Below are 18,280 nucleotides of genomic sequence, written 5' to 3'. Positions count from 1 at the left end.
AGGCATCTCGAATGAGAAGATCTGTTATCTTGGCTTTTTATCCTCGCAGCACCAAAGCATAATTAATATAAGGTAATTATTTTACAACTTCTGTTATTAAAAAAATAGGCCTACGTCAATGATGGGTACAGGCCTGTGTGGAAAGAATAAAAGCAGATTTAGCTTTCGTCTACATTACACAATGACAATGAACAATGACATATTTTTTCCAAAGAATTTACAATTACAATATTTCAAGAAACCAGTCACTTTATGGCTGTAATTAAAATAAAGAGCATATATAATCTAGAAAAAAAGGGGCGTTCCCCGGTTTCCCAGCTAAGTCCAAATGACTAACTTAAGTAAAGTTAAAGAGGACTGAACAAAAATAAAATCAAGCCAAACTACAAAGAGCTTAATGAAAATATAGATCAATAAATTGGGACAATATTGAATCTCTCTAGATTGTAAAGCTAAAAGTAAACTCAAATTTCATTGATCAAGATATAAGTTTTCTGTTTGAATGGGTATTTCTGGACTGGAAGGTTTAAAGTATCAAAATTACCAACGAATATTTGGAGGTGGAGGTTATATTTCACATTTCCCAGAGAACATGGGCTACTGGATCTTTCTTCGAAATGACAAGATGCAGCTTAGCAAATAGGTTATGGTTATATACATGCCTGGAAAAACGAAATAAAAAACGTGAAACTGCTTTTGATCTTCACTGTGGTTTAAATAGAAATCAGATGAACCTGGGAAACCAGATGAAAGGGGAATTTCCTTTACAGAGCTCAGGGGCCCTGGCCACTGTTTGCTGACATTCACTAAACTTAATGTCAGAACTTTTCTCTGTCTGCACAGAAAGGACACGCTCTTGTCATGCTTTCCATTTTTTAACAACATTTTGCTGTCAAGAGCCATACATATTCATTATGTTTTTATTAAGAAAAGAAACACATGTATACTGGTGTGAGTGTGACGTAATACTTCCAACATGCCCATGCACAATATGACTGAGAACTTAAAATAACCTTTAGCGTGAAACAAATAAGCAGCTAAGTTGATCCTGAAAACCACTAGTTAGCTCCTTAAGCTGATGGATGATAAAATTGAAACGTTTATGTTCAAACTTTGAATTGGTCAACAATTCTTTCAAAATCCACATTTGTACAGTATAGTGACTGATTAATTTAACCAAGAACGATGATTACAATCGGTTATAACAAAGCACCTATGATATGCATAATAATCTACATTATACTCAAATAAAACAATTCACAAAGTCGAATATTTTTAGCCATGACTGAGGTTTCCTGTTAAAAGTTTAGAAGAACCAGCATCTGCTGTTCAGAGTTCCCTGTAAATGATTGTGAAATGCAACTGCAGCTCACACACATGTGGAGATCAAGATGAGTGAGCTTTCATGCTCGCTTGCAGTTGTTCTAGTTTCTCTTGCAGTTCCTGGGCACAGCCTGACAGGTTCATGTAGTGTAATGTTGAGTAGATAGTCTCAATCTTTGCTCCGCTGTTCTGGCTCCACAGACGTAGCATATGATACTGCTTTTCCAGATAGGACGGGCCTGCCTCCAGCTCAATCCGTTCCATCTGATCATCAGACACAGAAAGCAGTCGCAAAAATTCCTTCCAACGCGTCACAGGAATCTCTCTTATGACCATGTACAGCACTGATGCTGGCCAGGACTCCTTCTGCAACACCTGCATCACTGGGGGAAATTAGATAAAGGATGAGTAACCCCAAGCTCTTGGGTTAATCTCCTTTTAATGAGGTGAGCATGCACGTATAGAGTAGGCCTATCAGATGACTAAGTTATATTGCAAAAGAATCATGATGCAAAATCAAATAATTAAACACAGTGCATATATCAATCAGTCTAGATGAGCACTGCAACAATGTCATGTTAATGTATTGAACTCAAAAGGTTTAATGTACTGGAAATATGAAATTATTTTCCATTGGTGTTTTCCCTGTATTTTGACTTTTGCATTATATTGTGTTGTGTTTTTAGGTGTTCAGGAAAATGTCTGGAAATGTACAGAAAAAAAAAAATACAGAAAATTACCAGCCCTTTTTCTGCTTTTCTGATTCATTCTTTCTTTCAGTGTACAATTGATAAGCCAGTTGTGCTTTTATAAAACAAGACTAAGCAGTATGAAAGAATTAAAGTAGTGCTGGATGAGTGGAGTGATTTTCAGCATTTTAGCAAAAATTCGACTGCTGAATACTGCAACTGACCAATCAGAATCAAATATTCCAGAGAGCTTTGTAATAAGAACTCTTAACTTCAATAATAATGTGCAGTCATATGAGTTCTTTTCAGAGTTTTTAATGTAGTTTTTAAGGAAAATATTTTGGCTATATCGTGAGAACAAAAAGTTAAATGTCTTTACTACTCGGAGAATTACTTAATCAGCTAATTTCAACGCCCTGTGAGGCTCCACACACCAAGGAAGCAACGGAAAGTGTGAGAGTTGTGAGAAGTTATTATCTGATTGGACAGTTCTCAGAAGTTCTTAGAATTTGTAATGTAAGACTGGAGACTAGCCGATCACAATCAGTTTAACATAAGCCTACGTGATTGGCAAAAGGATAAGACTAATAGTTGACAAGAAAGTTTTGAAATATGCAGAAAAGGTTCTAAAACAGGGAATAAACCTAAACTTCATTACATTTTGCAATGACTTATAGGGGGTCACGAAATGCATTTTTCTTTTTTACATTTGATGTTTCTTGAGGTGAATTTATAATCTTACAATCAGAAAAGGTCATAATTGATTTATAAATGGCCATTTTCTTCCCTGGATTTAGCTCTCTGATATGAGCTGATTTGGAAAGGCCGTGTCTTCTGTGAGACTTCAATGTAAATGCCCACCGCTATGATTGGCTTACATCTTGGCATAAATGAGCATGCAAACTCTATCGAAACCTTTTTCTGCACTCTAATAGCTATTATTGCATACAACCCATTGCACAGTGGAGGCGGAGTTAGTTTTGAGTTTTTAAACCCGCAGTATGCTTTTATTGTAGAGTAATCTCTTATAAATGTAAATATCAAGAACATTTTGATTCTTCATTTCAAGACCCCTTTAAAGTTTTATGTAATTACATTTTGGGTTTCCGTTTGCTATCAGGGGGCCCATGATGCTTTGCAAATCTCCACTGTGGACATTGTGTCCTGTCAGCTCCTTTAAAGACAAACAAATGGTTATCAAGGTGATGCTTATCACATAAAATGTCAGAACACATGAAAAAAAAAATCCTCAACATAATTTCCACTTTGCAATTTAACTGTACATAACATCAGAAACATGTTAACTAATAAAAAAACAAATACAAACCATTGCTATGGGGATGCTGATTACATCATTAGGTTGATCTGATGAAACAAAGATTCAAACAAAACAAAATTCACTAACGAAATTTACTAAAATGCAGATTTCCCAAATCAATGTGCATTTCCTATTTTAAGAAAGAAATGAAACCACAGAATTAACAGATACAAATAAAGCTAAGCTGCTTCTGTAATGATCATATTAAAGGGGTCATATGATGCGATTTCTTTCTCTTTGGAGTGTTACAAGCTGTTTGTGAATAGATAAGATCCCTAAAGTTGCAAAGACAAAAGTCTCAAAGACAACGAGATATTCTTTATAAAAGTTTAGACTCGTTCACACCCCCAAACGCCTCATTTAACCCCCTCACTGTGTGGGAAGATTTGCATGATGCCGCCCAAAATGTTCACGCAAAGAAGGCACAACTTTGTTGTTGCTGCCACTGCCACCTCCATGTTTTGAAGATGCTGTATGTTTCGTTGCGAAAGCGAATTATTTTTATTTGGCCTTCATAAACAGGACACGACTAGAAATCATTGGTAAATTGCATTTACAACACTGTTCCAGAACAGTTCAACCCAAATATTCAGATGTGTGGAGCACATTTTATAGAGAACTGTTTCCTGATCTGCCGGCTGTTCTGACTCACAGTCTGTAAGAACGTTTTCATATTTAAAGAATTTGCCGCGGATGATTCAAACGTGAGATTTGAGCAGTGTAGAGTAACGCTTGTTGTTTGTCATTTCTCCGATCACAAATGCAGACATGGTTTACTGCTTATGCGGCACGATGCAACGCAACGTGTAAAAAGAACGCATAAGTCAAATCCATAATTATGTCCCCACTGGATGCAACAAAAGCCTTGTTTATAATGGGTTTTAATGTTTTTGTCTCGTTGCACCAGGCATGACAGTATGGTAAAGGGCCTAACATTTCTGTCACACGCTTAAGGTATTCGGCCAATCACAACCCACTGAATAGCTGACCAATCAGAGCACACTTCACTTTCAGAATGATGATCTTTGTAAAAAAACTACGCATTTCAGAAAGGCGGGGCATAGAGTAGAAACAATAATGTACAGTATGTGGAAAATAATGTTTTTTGACCCATAAACCGCATAAACACATTTCACTACACCGAATACACAAATTAAAGTTATTTTAGCACCATCATATGACCCCTTTAGAGGTATAGCAAGCTTCATTAATCTAAATGAAGTACATGTGAGTGAATGTAAACCTGGTTGAATCTGAATGTTTGGATGTTTGTGAATATGCCAGATTTTGCAAACCCATCTCCGTCTACAGAACCAGATGAGAAGAAGACAGAGAACACCAGCCAATAAGGTCACACTGATCAATAACACCAGCAACAGCGCTTTAGAAAAACCTAAGAAAAGGGACAATGTATGTCAAAATCTAACCTGCTTATTTCTTGCTTCAAAGGTTTGCAAATATAAAAATGTCTAATTATACATGTTAGGATGTCATGATACCTTTTGTTTCATCTGTAGGACTACAAAAAGATTTGCAGGACTCTTTCGTGCACTTAGACCTGAAACAAATTACATTAAGCAACAGAACATTTATACTTAAAATGTACTTTGACCCAAGACACTTTCATGACAAATATCTGCAAAACACAACAATAAAAAAACTACAACTGCATTTACCATATAAACATTATCACAGGTTTTACATATTTTTTGGTGTGCTTGAAACTTAAATAATGTTTCATAGCTAATAAAGCTGGCAAACATTATTACAAATGCAGGAAATTCTGATGCGGATGCTAAAACTATATGCACAGGAAAACCACAACCCGTTAACCTACATGCTAAAGACTAAACAAAATATCCTTATTCTCCACAAATAGAGTAATTTACCAAAAATCCATCAAGATTCAAAAGATGTAAAGTGAATATTAGACCCCATACTCAACACAGCTTTTGCACTGTCCATCATCCAGGTAGTTGCCAATCCCACAGACTACTGGTGTGGTTTTACCATTTGTCATTTGCTGGGTACAGTTCCCTTTACAGTTCAAACCTGATTAACACAAAAGGAAAAAGAAACTATTCAGTTACAGTTTCCTATAGCCACACAATGTTCAGGATATTTCATTTTTAGTTTAGTTTTTTATTTACAACAGAAAGTATCACTTGTGTCATTTGGCCATAAATTGAACTTCCTCTGATGACACTTACAGTCTGTGCAGTTTTGGCAGCTGGAACAGGGTTTACAGAGACCATTATTCTTGTAATACCCAGCTTTACAAACGCAGACTCTGTTCTGTGTTGGTGTACAGGTGATATCTTCTACTTCATGAGCTGTAAAACCAGGAGTCTTATATTTGGATGTAAAGCCCACCTTGCGACAGTTATATAAATTACAAATGTCTAAATTCCACATGCATTAATTAGATAATTGCAACAAATGTATTCTGTTATTTTACTTACCACCTGGATCACAGTGAGTACATCTGAAACACGTATTTAGAGAATTTGGGAGGGAAATGTAAAAACCGCTCCCACACATCTGACAGCCCTGTTCTGATTTAAAATATCCTGCAGGAAATGTCAAAATAACAAGATGAAAATCTTGAATTTTGCATAATTTATTTGCAAAGGTGAATCTATTATGGATGTTTTTCTTGTGGTTTTACTATTGTTTTTATTTTAGTTAGTGGGAGGCATGTCTGTTTACCTGCTGAACACTTTCCATCTGTCAAGGGTGGAATTTTACTTTGGCATTGGCATTGGGGGACTATGAATAGTATAAATACCTGAAATAAAACAATTGACTGCAGTTAAATAAATGTCAGTATCCTCTGAACATATAAAATACCATCATATTTAAATACCTAAATACTAAAAAAAAAAAAACTCAAATAGTTGTCTGTTTATTAAAAAAGACCCCCAAATGTCATGTTCCCTTGTGCATTTTAAATACTTATTGAGAAATATTTTAAATGTGACAATATACAGAAAGGACAATAATTAAAACACATTGGTATCAACATTGCTTCTCCTAAAATAAAAGTAGACAGGCAATTGGTGACATTGACATACACTAAAAGTGCAGAGCTGTCGTTTTAAAAGTATACTTTGAAAAATGATTCTATTTAGACATTACCACCATAATGAAATAGGATAACCCACTGAAACTTACACATCTAAAACTATTTAGCCAATAAACATTAAAATTTTATATACACAAGGACAGTCAATCCAAATATTTGTCACATTTGATGTTTAAAGTGTATAGAAATATGCTGTACAATGAACAATCACTAGAGATAAACGCCAACATTTCGAGCTAGATGCAAGAATACAGAAAATGTATTCTTAAACCTATATAACTAATACATTTATCTATTTATTTCTAGTTCCTTGTATCCCACCCTTTTGAGTCCATGCTGTTTCGTATTGAGGCCTTAAACCCGTAGACTTAAATACCTTTTTATTATTCATGGATTTTAAGTTTGTCATTGTCTTAATTTTATGAAATAAATAAGACAGACCTTTACCAAAGATAATTAGTTCTTTATTAAATATATTATAATAAATATAGATTTTGCCCACATAACTCAAAGTATATAACAGATGGCAATGATCTATTTAAGCAGACTAGAAGTCTGTAAAGCTTAACTACACACAAATGTTTCTCTATTGTTGTTGAGGTTAACCAAAGTGTTGTGACAATATGTAGCCATTTTAAGACAGGTAATTGTAACAGGATGGTGGTTACTGAAAAAGTACTTATCTATAATCAGCAATGGTAAAAATACATAAATAACAGTTGAGACTGAGGGCTTTCTAATTTTGCAATGAGGTACAAACATTTATAAGATAGCAATTATAGCGAAACCTGTCCAAGGAAAGGCAACAACAACAATGCTAGTAAAAATTAAATACGTACCAAATCCAAACACAGTGTTGACACAGTCATGATGAGATGTTGTTCAGTTTTAGCTCAAGAGTCATGTATTCATAGACTTACAAATTGATGAAAACATAAAATACTCCAGCACTGCTTCATGTCATCATTTGTGGCTTCAAACTTCTGCTTCACTCTGAGAGAGTATCTGTTTAGACAGGAAGGTGAGTAACCGACCCAGAAAGCCTTAAAGTAGCCTACAAGATTCGAGAAAGTCTGACAGATGAGAAACAGGAAAACACGTCAGACTAAAAACCTCAGCATGAAGCTGGATATCACAGCGTTTATAAGGTCTTCCATTTGGTTAATAAACTTCTGCCCATATGAATTCATTACCAACCTATATAACACACATACATTACATAACATGAAAACATTTGACTCTATGAATACCCAAACCACATTTAGAAACAGTGACATCAAGTGGAGGGAAAAAACTGTCTTCATTTTCCCTTGGTAAGCTATATTTGGTTTTGATTCAGAATTTTGATTAAAAAGATACAACTAAGAAAACGTTGAGATATCGTCTTGGGCTTTTGCTGAGACAGTTCAATTGTGTGAGATTGCTTAAATACAGCAGAGCTGAACAACACATGTTAGGGACAATATTGCCAGTTATATTTTCTGTTTTCGTGCCGCCTATAAAAATCCGAGCTAAAGGACAACATAACCTTGTTCATGGTAACAAACCCAGATTAACCCCGCCCTCGGGAAAAGGCAACAGTTTCCGAAGTGTATTAAAGCTTTAATCAGGACAAAACAGTGTTTTAAAAGCTAACATAAGCAGTAGTATTTACAGGTAACAGTGTATCTAAAAGCATGAGACAACAACAAACAAAAAGCATAGGACTACCATTAAATGCCCTGCTTGCACAGGTTCTGCACGATCCTCTTCAATAATATCCTCTGATTCTCAATCGGGCTCAAACTGTTAAGGGATATTAATGACACCGTTGTTTACAATACAACCAGAGCACAGGCCTCTGAGGTGAGCGGTGGGACGTTTAGACGTGCACTAGAGGCGTTTCAGCCAATCACAACACACTGGGCTAGCTAACCAATCAGAGCCCGTCGCCTAATTCTGTTGGGGGGCTTCATAAAAGCAGGAAAGGATCCACATGTTTCTCAGAGAAGGGACAGAGCGGTGTGAAATAAAGGTAAATGATATGAAGAATACAATTTTTTTTTTATTATTATTTTTGTCTCAAATGAAGCATTAACACATGTTAAGCTGCATCCCATAAACACAATCAAGACTAGAAAAAAAAAAAAAAAACTGTGAACCACCCCTTTAAGGTTCTACGCTGATAACAAATTTAGATTATAAAAACAATGTGGGAACATTGTTTCGAAATGTTTCTAAACTGTTGACTTATTGTTATTATAATGTTATTTAAAGGTTACAAAAACGTATCTTGCATCGTTCTACTAAGTTTATTTTCACCCAAAATAAAACGTTATTTGAACATTTATTTTTAATATTGTAAGAACGTTTTCTCTTTAACATTATCAGAACGTTCATTAAGTGCAAATAACATCACGAGGGCATTCTGAGGATATTGCTCTAAGAACATTTTCTCTCAACTTTCTGAAAACATATGTCAAATAATAAGAGCGTTTCATAAATATTACTTAAAGAACGTTTTGTTCTTATATTTATATAACTTTTAAAAAGTTGTGAGAACATTCCCTGTTTGCTGGGAAGAAACGTTGATGTTTATGAATCACCCCTTTTGGGTTTAACCTATGATGCGTAGATTAGTAGTCCAGCACTGAACTACCCCCAACACACCAAACCTGTAGGCGTGACTTGATGTCAGTGATGATCTCATTTGATGGTCAATGTGTCTGTTTGGGTTTGTAAAACTTTTCTAAGATTTTAAAGCATTTTTGTCGATCATCAAAGCTTGTCTCAACAAACTTTACTCTTTTTTTTCAGTTTATGTTCTGTATATTTGTTTGAATGGTAATTTGACCTTTATAACATGGCATTTATTACACATTTGATTCTTGTGCTTTACACTGAAGTGAATTTGTTAGTTAGTTTGTTAGGAAACAGGGATACTGTCATTATTTAGTGGCGTGGACAAAGATTGATCAACACTATCATTAAATTACCATATTATTTAAATTTACTAAAACAACTTATGAGTCCACCAAACTAGATATTATAACATTTAATACAATTAATACGGATTCACTTTCAAGAAGCCCACATTTCCATAAAATGTTCTAATTAAAATGCATTTAAATTAGTGCTGTCAAAATCCAATATTTTTTTCTTTTACATAATATATGTCTGTGCACTGTGTATATTTATTATGTAAATATAAATGCACACATGCATGTAAACATGTAAGAATTTTTTTTTGTTTTATGTATATATATATATATATATATATATATATATATATATATATATATATATATATATATATATATATATATATAAGCATACATGTAAATATTTATTTTAAATTATATTATATTAAATATTATATTATGTATTATATTAAAATAAATATATATACATATGTTTGTGTATTTATTTATTTTTAATAAATATACGCAGTACAGTAAACAAACACACACACACAAACTAAACGCAAACTTTTATTTTGGATGTGATTAATCATGATTAATCATTTGACAGCACTATTTTTTTATTAAAATATGATTTTATACCAGGAACTGTTAGAATAATAAATATGGTTATTAATATAAAAAAAGCATTTTTTCTGATATTAATGGAACTGTAAATACAGTCTTACAGTCTAATCTTTATACAATAGCCTATTATATATTGCATGGGAAAGTGTCAGTTCTGTTATCTCAAATGCCTTTTTTTCTGCTACAAACGAAGCACAGTGCACAATCAATTACTTAAGCCTAAAAGCAATGCTCCCCTTTCATATGTCCCAGCTAAAATGAGAGGTTTTGTTATAGAGCACCCAGAAGTGAACAGGCTGACCCGGAAGCTGAGCTGTCTGGAGGCGCATAGAGAACATCCAGCCTCATCTCTGCTTTATTAAAGCCTCTTCTGCGAGAAATAAAAACATACTCTGACATCGATATAGAAGGTTTGTGCGCTCATGGCGTCTTTCTCCTTTTTCCCACACTGAGATATCGTGCACATTACTGCATTGTACGACAGATAACTGTTTGACGCGCGCGATTTATCGCCTTTGATCTACCACAGGTTGCACAAAGCGAAATATAAGAGAATAAATTGAAATATTTTTGTGTATTGTGCATGCATGTACTAATGATTTCAATGTGCATTCGCTATAACACTGTTACAACGCGATCGGGGCGGCAGATGTTGTAAAATGACTCGGCCGTGCGCAGCATTTCGCCAATTGTTAGGCATTTTTGCATGGCACGATTGTCGGAAGTGTCGGGTTTTTTTTTTTCAAGGGGGGCCGGGCAATTCAAAGGTGCTATTCTTCATAAACAAGCACACACACAACCACAAACATGTCCTTGCTCGATCGGTTTTTCCCCGAGAAGAAATATAAACCGAGTTGAGCGTGGATTTTGGGGCTCTGCAGAATATGGCGTCCTTATGAAAATATAACAGGCTGCCATTTTTGTTCTTTTCTTTTGTCTGAAATGTTTTTGGTGAAACTGTGCAGGAATGAATCGGAGGCTCTTGGTGATCAGTAGAGATGAGAGATAACAGTGTTGTGCAGCTGCTGTATGGGGAAATGATCACTAAAGTTTAAAGATGCGTCAGAATGTTTGTTCTTTAGATCCTACGGATCGCCTTTTTGTTTAAAGAGGAACTTGAGTTCTGTGGAATTTGGTCCTTTTTATAGATTTGATTACGTGCTTTCAAATTTAAATGAACTGTCTTAAATACTGAAGTTTACTCACTTCAAAATTGAGTCACATGGCAAAAAATTTTGACACTTGAGCTGATGACTCAAGTCATTTGTAATAAACAAACAAAACTCCATGACAACAATCAGGGTCAGAAATTAGGCGAAGTATAATACAAATGTTGAATGACTGTATAGCAAAATGTCGTTTTATTTTATTTGGTTGATAATTGTTTCAATTGAGAATTTATTTGAAAATCAATTCCTGGGAACAAATATTGCACCCTATGAGAAAAAAGTTAATTTCAGACATTATTAAGCAAAGTTTCTGACAAAATGTCGTTGTTACTACAGTTACTGTTAAACCTAGTGTTAACAACCAAAGAGATTAATGACAACAAGGAAAATAAAATAAATTCAATTCAGACCACAAAAAAAAAAAAAAAAAAAATATTTACATGGAAAAAACGAAACGGGGAAAAGAAAGATCGACATGCAAGGTTGGAATGATATGACGATGAGTTTTGGGGGAACTACAGGAACTAAATTATGACATGTCAGTGAAAATGACTCATCTATTGTGAGAACAACTCAAACAAGCACTGATACAGTTTCAGTAAATTATTAGATTTTATTAGATTTAGGTGAGAAATATGTTTCTAACTCAATCCTTTTAGGCCTGTGTGTACGTTTAATCTGCTTTATGTTATAATATTATGATTTGACCCTTATTCTGTTTTATTAGAAGGATGGCAGAGCCTCGTTTCAATAATCCATATTTCTGGCCACCTCCTCCCTCTATGCCTAGTCAAGTGAGTATTGTGTTTTATAATGTCTTGCTTGACATGCTTCATTATATATTTGTAATGGTTAATTTCACATATGAACAGATTTATAGTGACTGTTTATGAATGTCTCACTTTAAATTAACTCAACAAAAATATAACCAACATAGTATTTACTAATATATGAAAAATGCATGTATATAAAAATAATTCCAGTCATTTTTACTTACTGTACCACTGAGAAAAGAGCAAAATCATGTGGCATTTAGCGAGCATTTGAGCACTAGAAAGCAAGACAGTTTGCACGTTTTGCAAATCTGTACATTATGCCAATGTGGTTTGCCAAAGCGATCACAGAAACCATGATATGAGTTTCCCCCACATATTTCCCTCCTTTTTATCACTCAGTTTGGTTTAGTGCCTCACGTCACATGATGTCTTTGTCTCCTGTCAAACCTAACCAATGACTTTTACAGCTGGATAACCTGGTTCTTATCGACAAGATCAAAGAGCAACTGATGGCAGAAAAAATTAGATCTCCGCATTTGCCGCCCACCACTGTTTCCTCTCAGCAGACTCTGCTGGTGGCCTCTCCACCTTCAGATGGTGGACAACACGTGATGTCTATCCCCAAGCTGCAGCAGGTGCCGGGTCTTCAGTCCCACAACTCCTCTCAGCCTGACATCGCCCTGCACGCCCGTCCAGCATCCAGCACCATCGCAGGTACATAGCCCTTCCATATGATATCATGACGGAGTTCACGTTATGCTTCCGCTATGCACTGTACATGTTGTAGTGTATTATGTTGGTCAACAATGTAATGCTATTTTTTGCCCTTGAGTATCTATAGAGTAGCATGGCATCCTTCATATCTCTGAAGAGTATTTAGTTTTATCAGATTTATAAAAGACAGATACAGTCGAGGTCCTGGTGGCGTGGCATGGGTGGAGCTAAAGAGTCACGAGCATGTGAAGCGTTCTCATAGCGATCGTATGAAAGCTGTGACATCGACATATATATTAGATGCAGAATCAGATCTCGACAATTTCTGTAACCTGAATGAGGCATGTTGATGGGTTGCTGGTGCATGTGCTCTTCCAGGAGACAGGAGCAGTGTCAATGAGTCAGAATGCATGAAATAGCATTAGACATCCACTTTAAAATAAAGTGTGCATGTTTTCAATTTCTAAACTTTATTTTACAGTGTTTTTGTTCCAGTGTAATCATATATTTAAGTACTGAGTAATATTACTTACTATAGCATTGGGGTAGGAACAGGGTTTGGTTTAGGGTTATTGCATGTAATTATGCATAATTTATCTTAATTACTATAGTAAATACATGTAAAGTGTAACAAGGACAATGTAAAATAAATTGATACCTTTAATTGTCCCAAAAACATATAATCATGAAAAACATTTTTTTTTAACTCTTGTTAGAAAAAATCTTTATACAAATTGTGGTATGATACAAATTTATCATACATAATATCATGTTAAAACTAATACTTTTTTAAAATCAATTTATTATTATTATTATTATTATTATTATTATTATTATTAATGTATTTATTTATTTAGGAAAAAAAACTGTTTCACTGCTTCTTAATATTTAATGAAATCATGTGGTGCAACCATTACGCAGAACAAAACATCATAGTCACGTGTTGTGACTCCCCCAAATATATTTTTGAAATATTAATTAATAATATTGTATGTGTAATACTATTGATATTTGCAAAGCAAGAGCTACTTAATATTATTCAATTTTACTTGGTGTGGTTACACCTCGTGGTATTTTTCTATTCATTCAATTGAACTTTTCAAAACCATATGAAACCAACATAACAGCAAAGCATACATTTCTTACAATTTGGAACATGTATTTTAAAATGCGTGCTTTCTTATATTCTTACATAATTTCAGAGCTGAATATAGATGACAAGTCTGCAGTGAAGGCAAAGGGATTGTGGGAAGACTGGCATATGCGACAAGCGGTGGACCAAGCCTCCAGAGCGAATCATCGCTCAGGTGAAAGACATGCATGTATAAACAGATGTTTCCATGTGACAACAAGTTGTGAAAACCACCTTTTTCGATTTTCAAAAACAGGTCTCATGCTGTCATCCCGCTCAGAAAGCCACAACACCTCTGAGGCTATAACTCCCACAACCCCGACGTCTAGCAGCCAGCACCGTTTGGGCGGCGCACCTTCCTTAAACACCATTTCTGGCCTGGCCAGCGGTCCTGGGATGGAGCATGTGAAAAGTGGAGGTCTGGTGGGGATGCTGGGACCACAGCCCAAAGCTCCACGAGGCCGCAAGAAGATTAAAGCAGAGAATAATACTGGGCCTTTGCTGGTGGTTCCCTATCCGCTTCTGGCCTCAGGCCCTGACCAGGCGGTTACCATCGCCAAAGAGGGAAAAACATACAGGTTTAATGCTTTCAGCAATGTATCATATCATTTAGGACCTGTATTGCATCTTGTATTACGCACAGAATTTAATTTCACTAACCAACTATTGCATTTTTGCGTTTCATTCAGGTGTAAAGTTTGTCCCCTTACTTTCTTAAACAAGTCAGAGATGCAGATTCATTCCAAGTCCCACACGGAGGCCAAACCCCACAAGTGCCCTCACTGTTCAAGGTCATTCGCCAACGCCTCATACCTAGCACAGCACTTACGTATTCACTTAGGCATCAAGCCCTACCACTGCTCCTATTGTGAGAACTCCTTCCGCCAGTTATCACATCTCCAGCAGCACACCAGGTCAGCAGAACTCACAGCTAAGCCTTTAGTGCACGTGCAAAACCGTAAAACTAGTTCTGAGTTGGGTAGAATGTTAATAAATATGTCTTTGTTTTTAAGGATTCATACTGGTGACAGACCATATAAATGTGCCCAGCCAGGATGTGAAAAGGCATTCACACAACTCTCAAACCTACAGGTGAAAAATAATTTTATTTGTTATATAATTTTGTTATATAATTGTGATAAATATATGACAGTTATAAAAAAAAAACTTCTTTTTTTTTATCTTACTGACTCCAAACTTTTGAACAGTAATATATATATATATATATATATATATATATATATATATATATATATATTCAGTATTTTCTTTAGCATGATAACGGAGTCTTATAGGTGTTAAACATTCTTCCTCATTTCTTTTCCTGTTCAGTCTCACCAGAGACAACATAACAAAGACAAGCCATACAAGTGTCCCAACTGCTACCGCGCATACACAGACTCCGCCTCCTTACAGATCCATCTCTCTGCACATGCCATCAAGAACGCTAAATCGTACTGTTGCAGCATGTGTGGTCGTGCATACACCTCAGTGAGTATCAGTCCACATTAACCTATGGGGAAATATGAGACCCCTCCTCTTTTGTCATATTATAACACCATCTTCTTGTTTTGTTTTTTTCAGGAGACCTACCTTATGAAGCACATGTCCAAACACACTGTGGTGGAACATCTGGTCAGTCACCATTCCCCACAGAGAACAGAATCTCCCAGCATCCCCATACGCATTGCACTTATTTGAGTCCCCCTCATGTTTCTCTTGAATTAAAAGGTATTTTGTTCACTGCGATGGTCTTCCGTTAAAAAAAAAAGAAAAAGTATAACACGAACAGTGTTAAGAGACCTCGGAGAACATTTGAGTCTGATATTGTCTTTACCCTTTTAGCTCTTAGTGATTTTATGTAGTGATCATTTAAACATTTGGTTTCAAAGGTGTGTAAGGGAGACTTCCAAAGATACTCTTTAAGCACTTTTTTAGCCTTGTGGTTTTGGCTCAAAGTAGAATGAATCTTTTCAGAATAGGAGCAGCTTCTCGCTTTGGGCAGCTATGAGAGTTTAAAACTTCGTTTTAGAAAGTCCGACGGATTTGGTTGGTTTCCGTCTCCACTTCTCCTCCTTGTCATTTGTTTTAACAGGATATTGTGTATTATTTTGCTGTGGATATGACACTTCTACCACTTTAAGCTTCTATTATCCTTTTTTATGGGGTATAAGGTCATGCTGGAGAAATGAAAAGTGGGTTCTGTGTGCCGTGACACAGTTGCGTTAAAGTCAATTTTGTGAATTTTATAAGCATGGTCATTGCCCTAGTAGTTTTGAGATGACGGAATTCAGAGAAATCCCCTGCTAACATAAAAGAGTGTAAATAAGATGTTACACTCTCTAAAAGAATGACTTGTGCTATTTGCATCATTAATGTTTTACATAGGCCTTTTCGTTTGCAATGCTAATGTCCTCCATTCCAATCATAGTATATTAAAGAAAAAGTGTCCTTTTTGTCATTTTTTTAATTAAATGGCATAATTGCATGATGACAATGTCCATTAAATGGATTTTCGTCATGATGTGACCGAGGAAGTGTCATACAGGTTCAGTGTTTTTATCTAAATCACAAATTTACCGTGTAGCCTGACCTCTGAACTCCGTTAAGTGTTAATCCCTCTATTCTTCCCGACACAAGCAATGCAAAAGCACCTTGAGACATTAAATTACACCGATGGAAAGTTTTCATGAGGTTTGTTTTAATATTAAGATATAATCTAATAGCAGTGGCCTATTTAGAAATTTTTTTATTTGTCAAATTTGAATTTTGTACACCAGAATATCAGTAATCATGTTTTAAGAAAATCAAGTATACAAAAAAAAAAGCTAATTTTGAATGTAGTCGTGTTCATTTCCCGCGTTGCATTTCTGTTACATAAATTCATCCAAAAACGAATAACTCTATAAATCTGGTATGTTTTGCTGATTTATATATATATATAAGCAAACCAGCATACAAGCTGATAAAACATTTTTAACAGTAGTGGGCAGCAGTACAAAATGTTCTTACTGAGTTAAAGCACACGTGATCTTATTGAATTATTCTAGCCAAATTTGATCATATGTGATCATACCATATGTAATTTCACAGGCCACAACACTGCAGCTCTACAACATTCATTTATTTTTGTAGTCATTTATACCAGTCATTTGTTAAGCTTATTGTTTTTTTATTCCTGTATATTTAGGAAACATTTTTTGTTTGCAAAGGACCACGTTGTTGCTCTCAAATGCCCCAAAATATATATAATGAACATATATATATACAGTTTAGCTGATTTGTTACACAGTAATGGTTTACTGGGCAAAAGGAATTTTTTTCTTTAAAGGTGCTGTAAGTTTTTGACTTTACTAAAGCATAAAAATACCATAATATGTTTGCAGCTATTTAAGAAACATGCCAAGTTAACATACTTTTTAAATCTATGCTACAGTCAGTTGTTCTCCTTTGAAAATGTGCATTCAGAGCCGGAATGTAAGTTTTTGACTTTACTAAAGCATAAAAATACCATAATATGTTTGCAGCTATTTAAGAAACATGCCAAGTTAACATACTTTTTAAATCTATGCTACAGTCAGTTGTTCTCCTTTGAAAATGTGCATTCAGAGCCGGAATGTCTGTCTCTGTTTTGGTTTGTGAAACCCGCCCACTGCTAGTTTACCTAACTGTATTTCGGCACGCCGGGTTGCCAGTTGATGGAAAACACAGCGTATTTCATTTCATTCATCGTCAATTGCGCTTGTTCCTGTTTGTGTCCTCAATCTGGCAACCTGTGTGTGCATCAACTGAGGAGGAGGGGCCAGGTGAAAAAACCCGCTCCAGTATTTTACATTTGGACTGCAGTACCTAGTTCAACCACTCGGTGTCAATCATACATACAGCACCTTTAATATTTGGGAATGTAACAATTTTAGAAAACAGCAATTTGATGAGGAGCTACTTGTTCTTGGTGCTTTTTATAAAACCTCATCTTATTGCCAGGAATAGATTATTACATTACAGTATAATCCTGGCTTGTTCAGCCTCAAATCCACTTTAAATCAGTAAGACATGTACATTTACTATAAAATACACCCTGTATTCATTGATAGTGCAAATTGCAAGGGTTAGATACTGTACTTTAATCATTTTTGTATCTGTTTAGTATATTTCAACTTATTAATTTTTATTTTCTGTAAGTACTGATCATTGTTTTTATAGGCATCCTTGTCATCTTTATGTGTACGCTTTATTTTATCATCGCTGAAAGACCGGTTTCTTTCTCTTTCTCGTCAGTGTTTTTCAGTATTCGGTTTTCTTAAGTCTTTTTTCCGCATGGAACACAGTAATCGTTATTAACTGTTAACATGTATTATGTAAGACATTGTTATGTATGTTCTGAAATAACTCACGTTTTCCTTCGTCTTGCATTGTGGTTTCATATAAATATGCACAGACAAGACTGAGGTGAATTAAGAAAATATCAATGTCAAGAACACTTTGTATCTCTATCTTGTTTATTAAATTCAGACGGTTATACTTGAGCCTTTGTAATTTTTTTAAGA

At 35.2% G+C, this 18,280-nt stretch overlaps 2 protein-coding genes across 2 annotated transcripts; one reads left to right on the top strand and one right to left on the bottom strand.

Annotated features, from left to right (window-relative positions):
* Positions 1 to 942: 942 nt before the first annotated feature.
* On the bottom strand, positions 943 to 7,571 carry LOC113094734 (tumor necrosis factor receptor superfamily member 1A-like). The gene is made up of 10 exons (XM_026260373.1): positions 7,255 to 7,571; positions 6,040 to 6,118; positions 5,793 to 5,900; positions 5,541 to 5,663; positions 5,271 to 5,382; positions 4,830 to 4,888; positions 4,574 to 4,723; positions 3,340 to 3,377; positions 3,108 to 3,186; positions 943 to 1,706 (listed from the first exon to the last, which is right to left on the bottom strand). Exons 1-10 carry the CDS (start codon positions 7,282 to 7,284, stop codon positions 1,387 to 1,389), a joined length of 1,098 nt encoding a protein of 365 aa, XP_026116158.1. The 5' UTR covers positions 7,285 to 7,571; the 3' UTR covers positions 943 to 1,386.
* A 2,647-nt stretch (positions 7,572 to 10,218) lies between these two features.
* Positions 10,219 to 18,258, top strand: LOC113094737 (zinc finger protein 362-like). Its single transcript, XM_026260379.1, has 9 exons — positions 10,219 to 10,352; positions 11,839 to 11,905; positions 12,355 to 12,601; positions 13,804 to 13,908; positions 13,990 to 14,311; positions 14,423 to 14,647; positions 14,747 to 14,825; positions 15,066 to 15,224; positions 15,318 to 18,258. Exons 2-9 carry the CDS (start codon positions 11,843 to 11,845, stop codon positions 15,432 to 15,434), a joined length of 1,317 nt encoding a protein of 438 aa, XP_026116164.1. The 5' UTR covers positions 10,219 to 10,352; positions 11,839 to 11,842; the 3' UTR covers positions 15,435 to 18,258.
* Positions 18,259 to 18,280: the final 22 nt, after the last annotated feature.

Source organism: Carassius auratus, unplaced genomic scaffold (genome assembly GCF_003368295.1).
Source record: "Carassius auratus strain Wakin unplaced genomic scaffold, ASM336829v1 scaf_tig00215416, whole genome shotgun sequence".
Classification (NCBI taxonomy): domain Eukaryota; kingdom Metazoa; phylum Chordata; class Actinopteri; order Cypriniformes; family Cyprinidae; genus Carassius; species Carassius auratus.
Note: the sequence above shows the minus strand (reverse complement) of the source record. Positions and strands in the feature narration are given on the sequence as shown.

Bases quoted from the DNA above. Each gene is read 5' to 3' on its own strand.
- LOC113094734 (XM_026260373.1), bottom strand. From the start codon at position 7,284: ATGACTGTGTCAACACTGTGTTTGGATTTG. The intron at 5,901-6,039 runs GTAAACAGACAT...CATTTCCTGCAG, and splicing joins AGATGGAAAGTGTTCAGCAG to GATATTTTAAATCAGAACAG. The intron at 4,724-4,829 runs GTATCATGACAT...CCCTTTTCTTAG, and splicing joins TCCTACAGATGAAACAAAAG to GTTTTTCTAAAGCGCTGTTG.
- LOC113094737 (XM_026260379.1), top strand. From the start codon at position 11,843: ATGGCAGAGCCTCGTTTCAATAATCCATATTTCTGGCCACCTCCTCCC. The intron at 13,909-13,989 runs GTGAAAGACATG...TTTCAAAAACAG, and splicing joins CAGAGCGAATCATCGCTCAG to GTCTCATGCTGTCATCCCGC. The intron at 14,826-15,065 runs GTGAAAAATAAT...TTTCCTGTTCAG, and splicing joins CACAACTCTCAAACCTACAG to TCTCACCAGAGACAACATAA.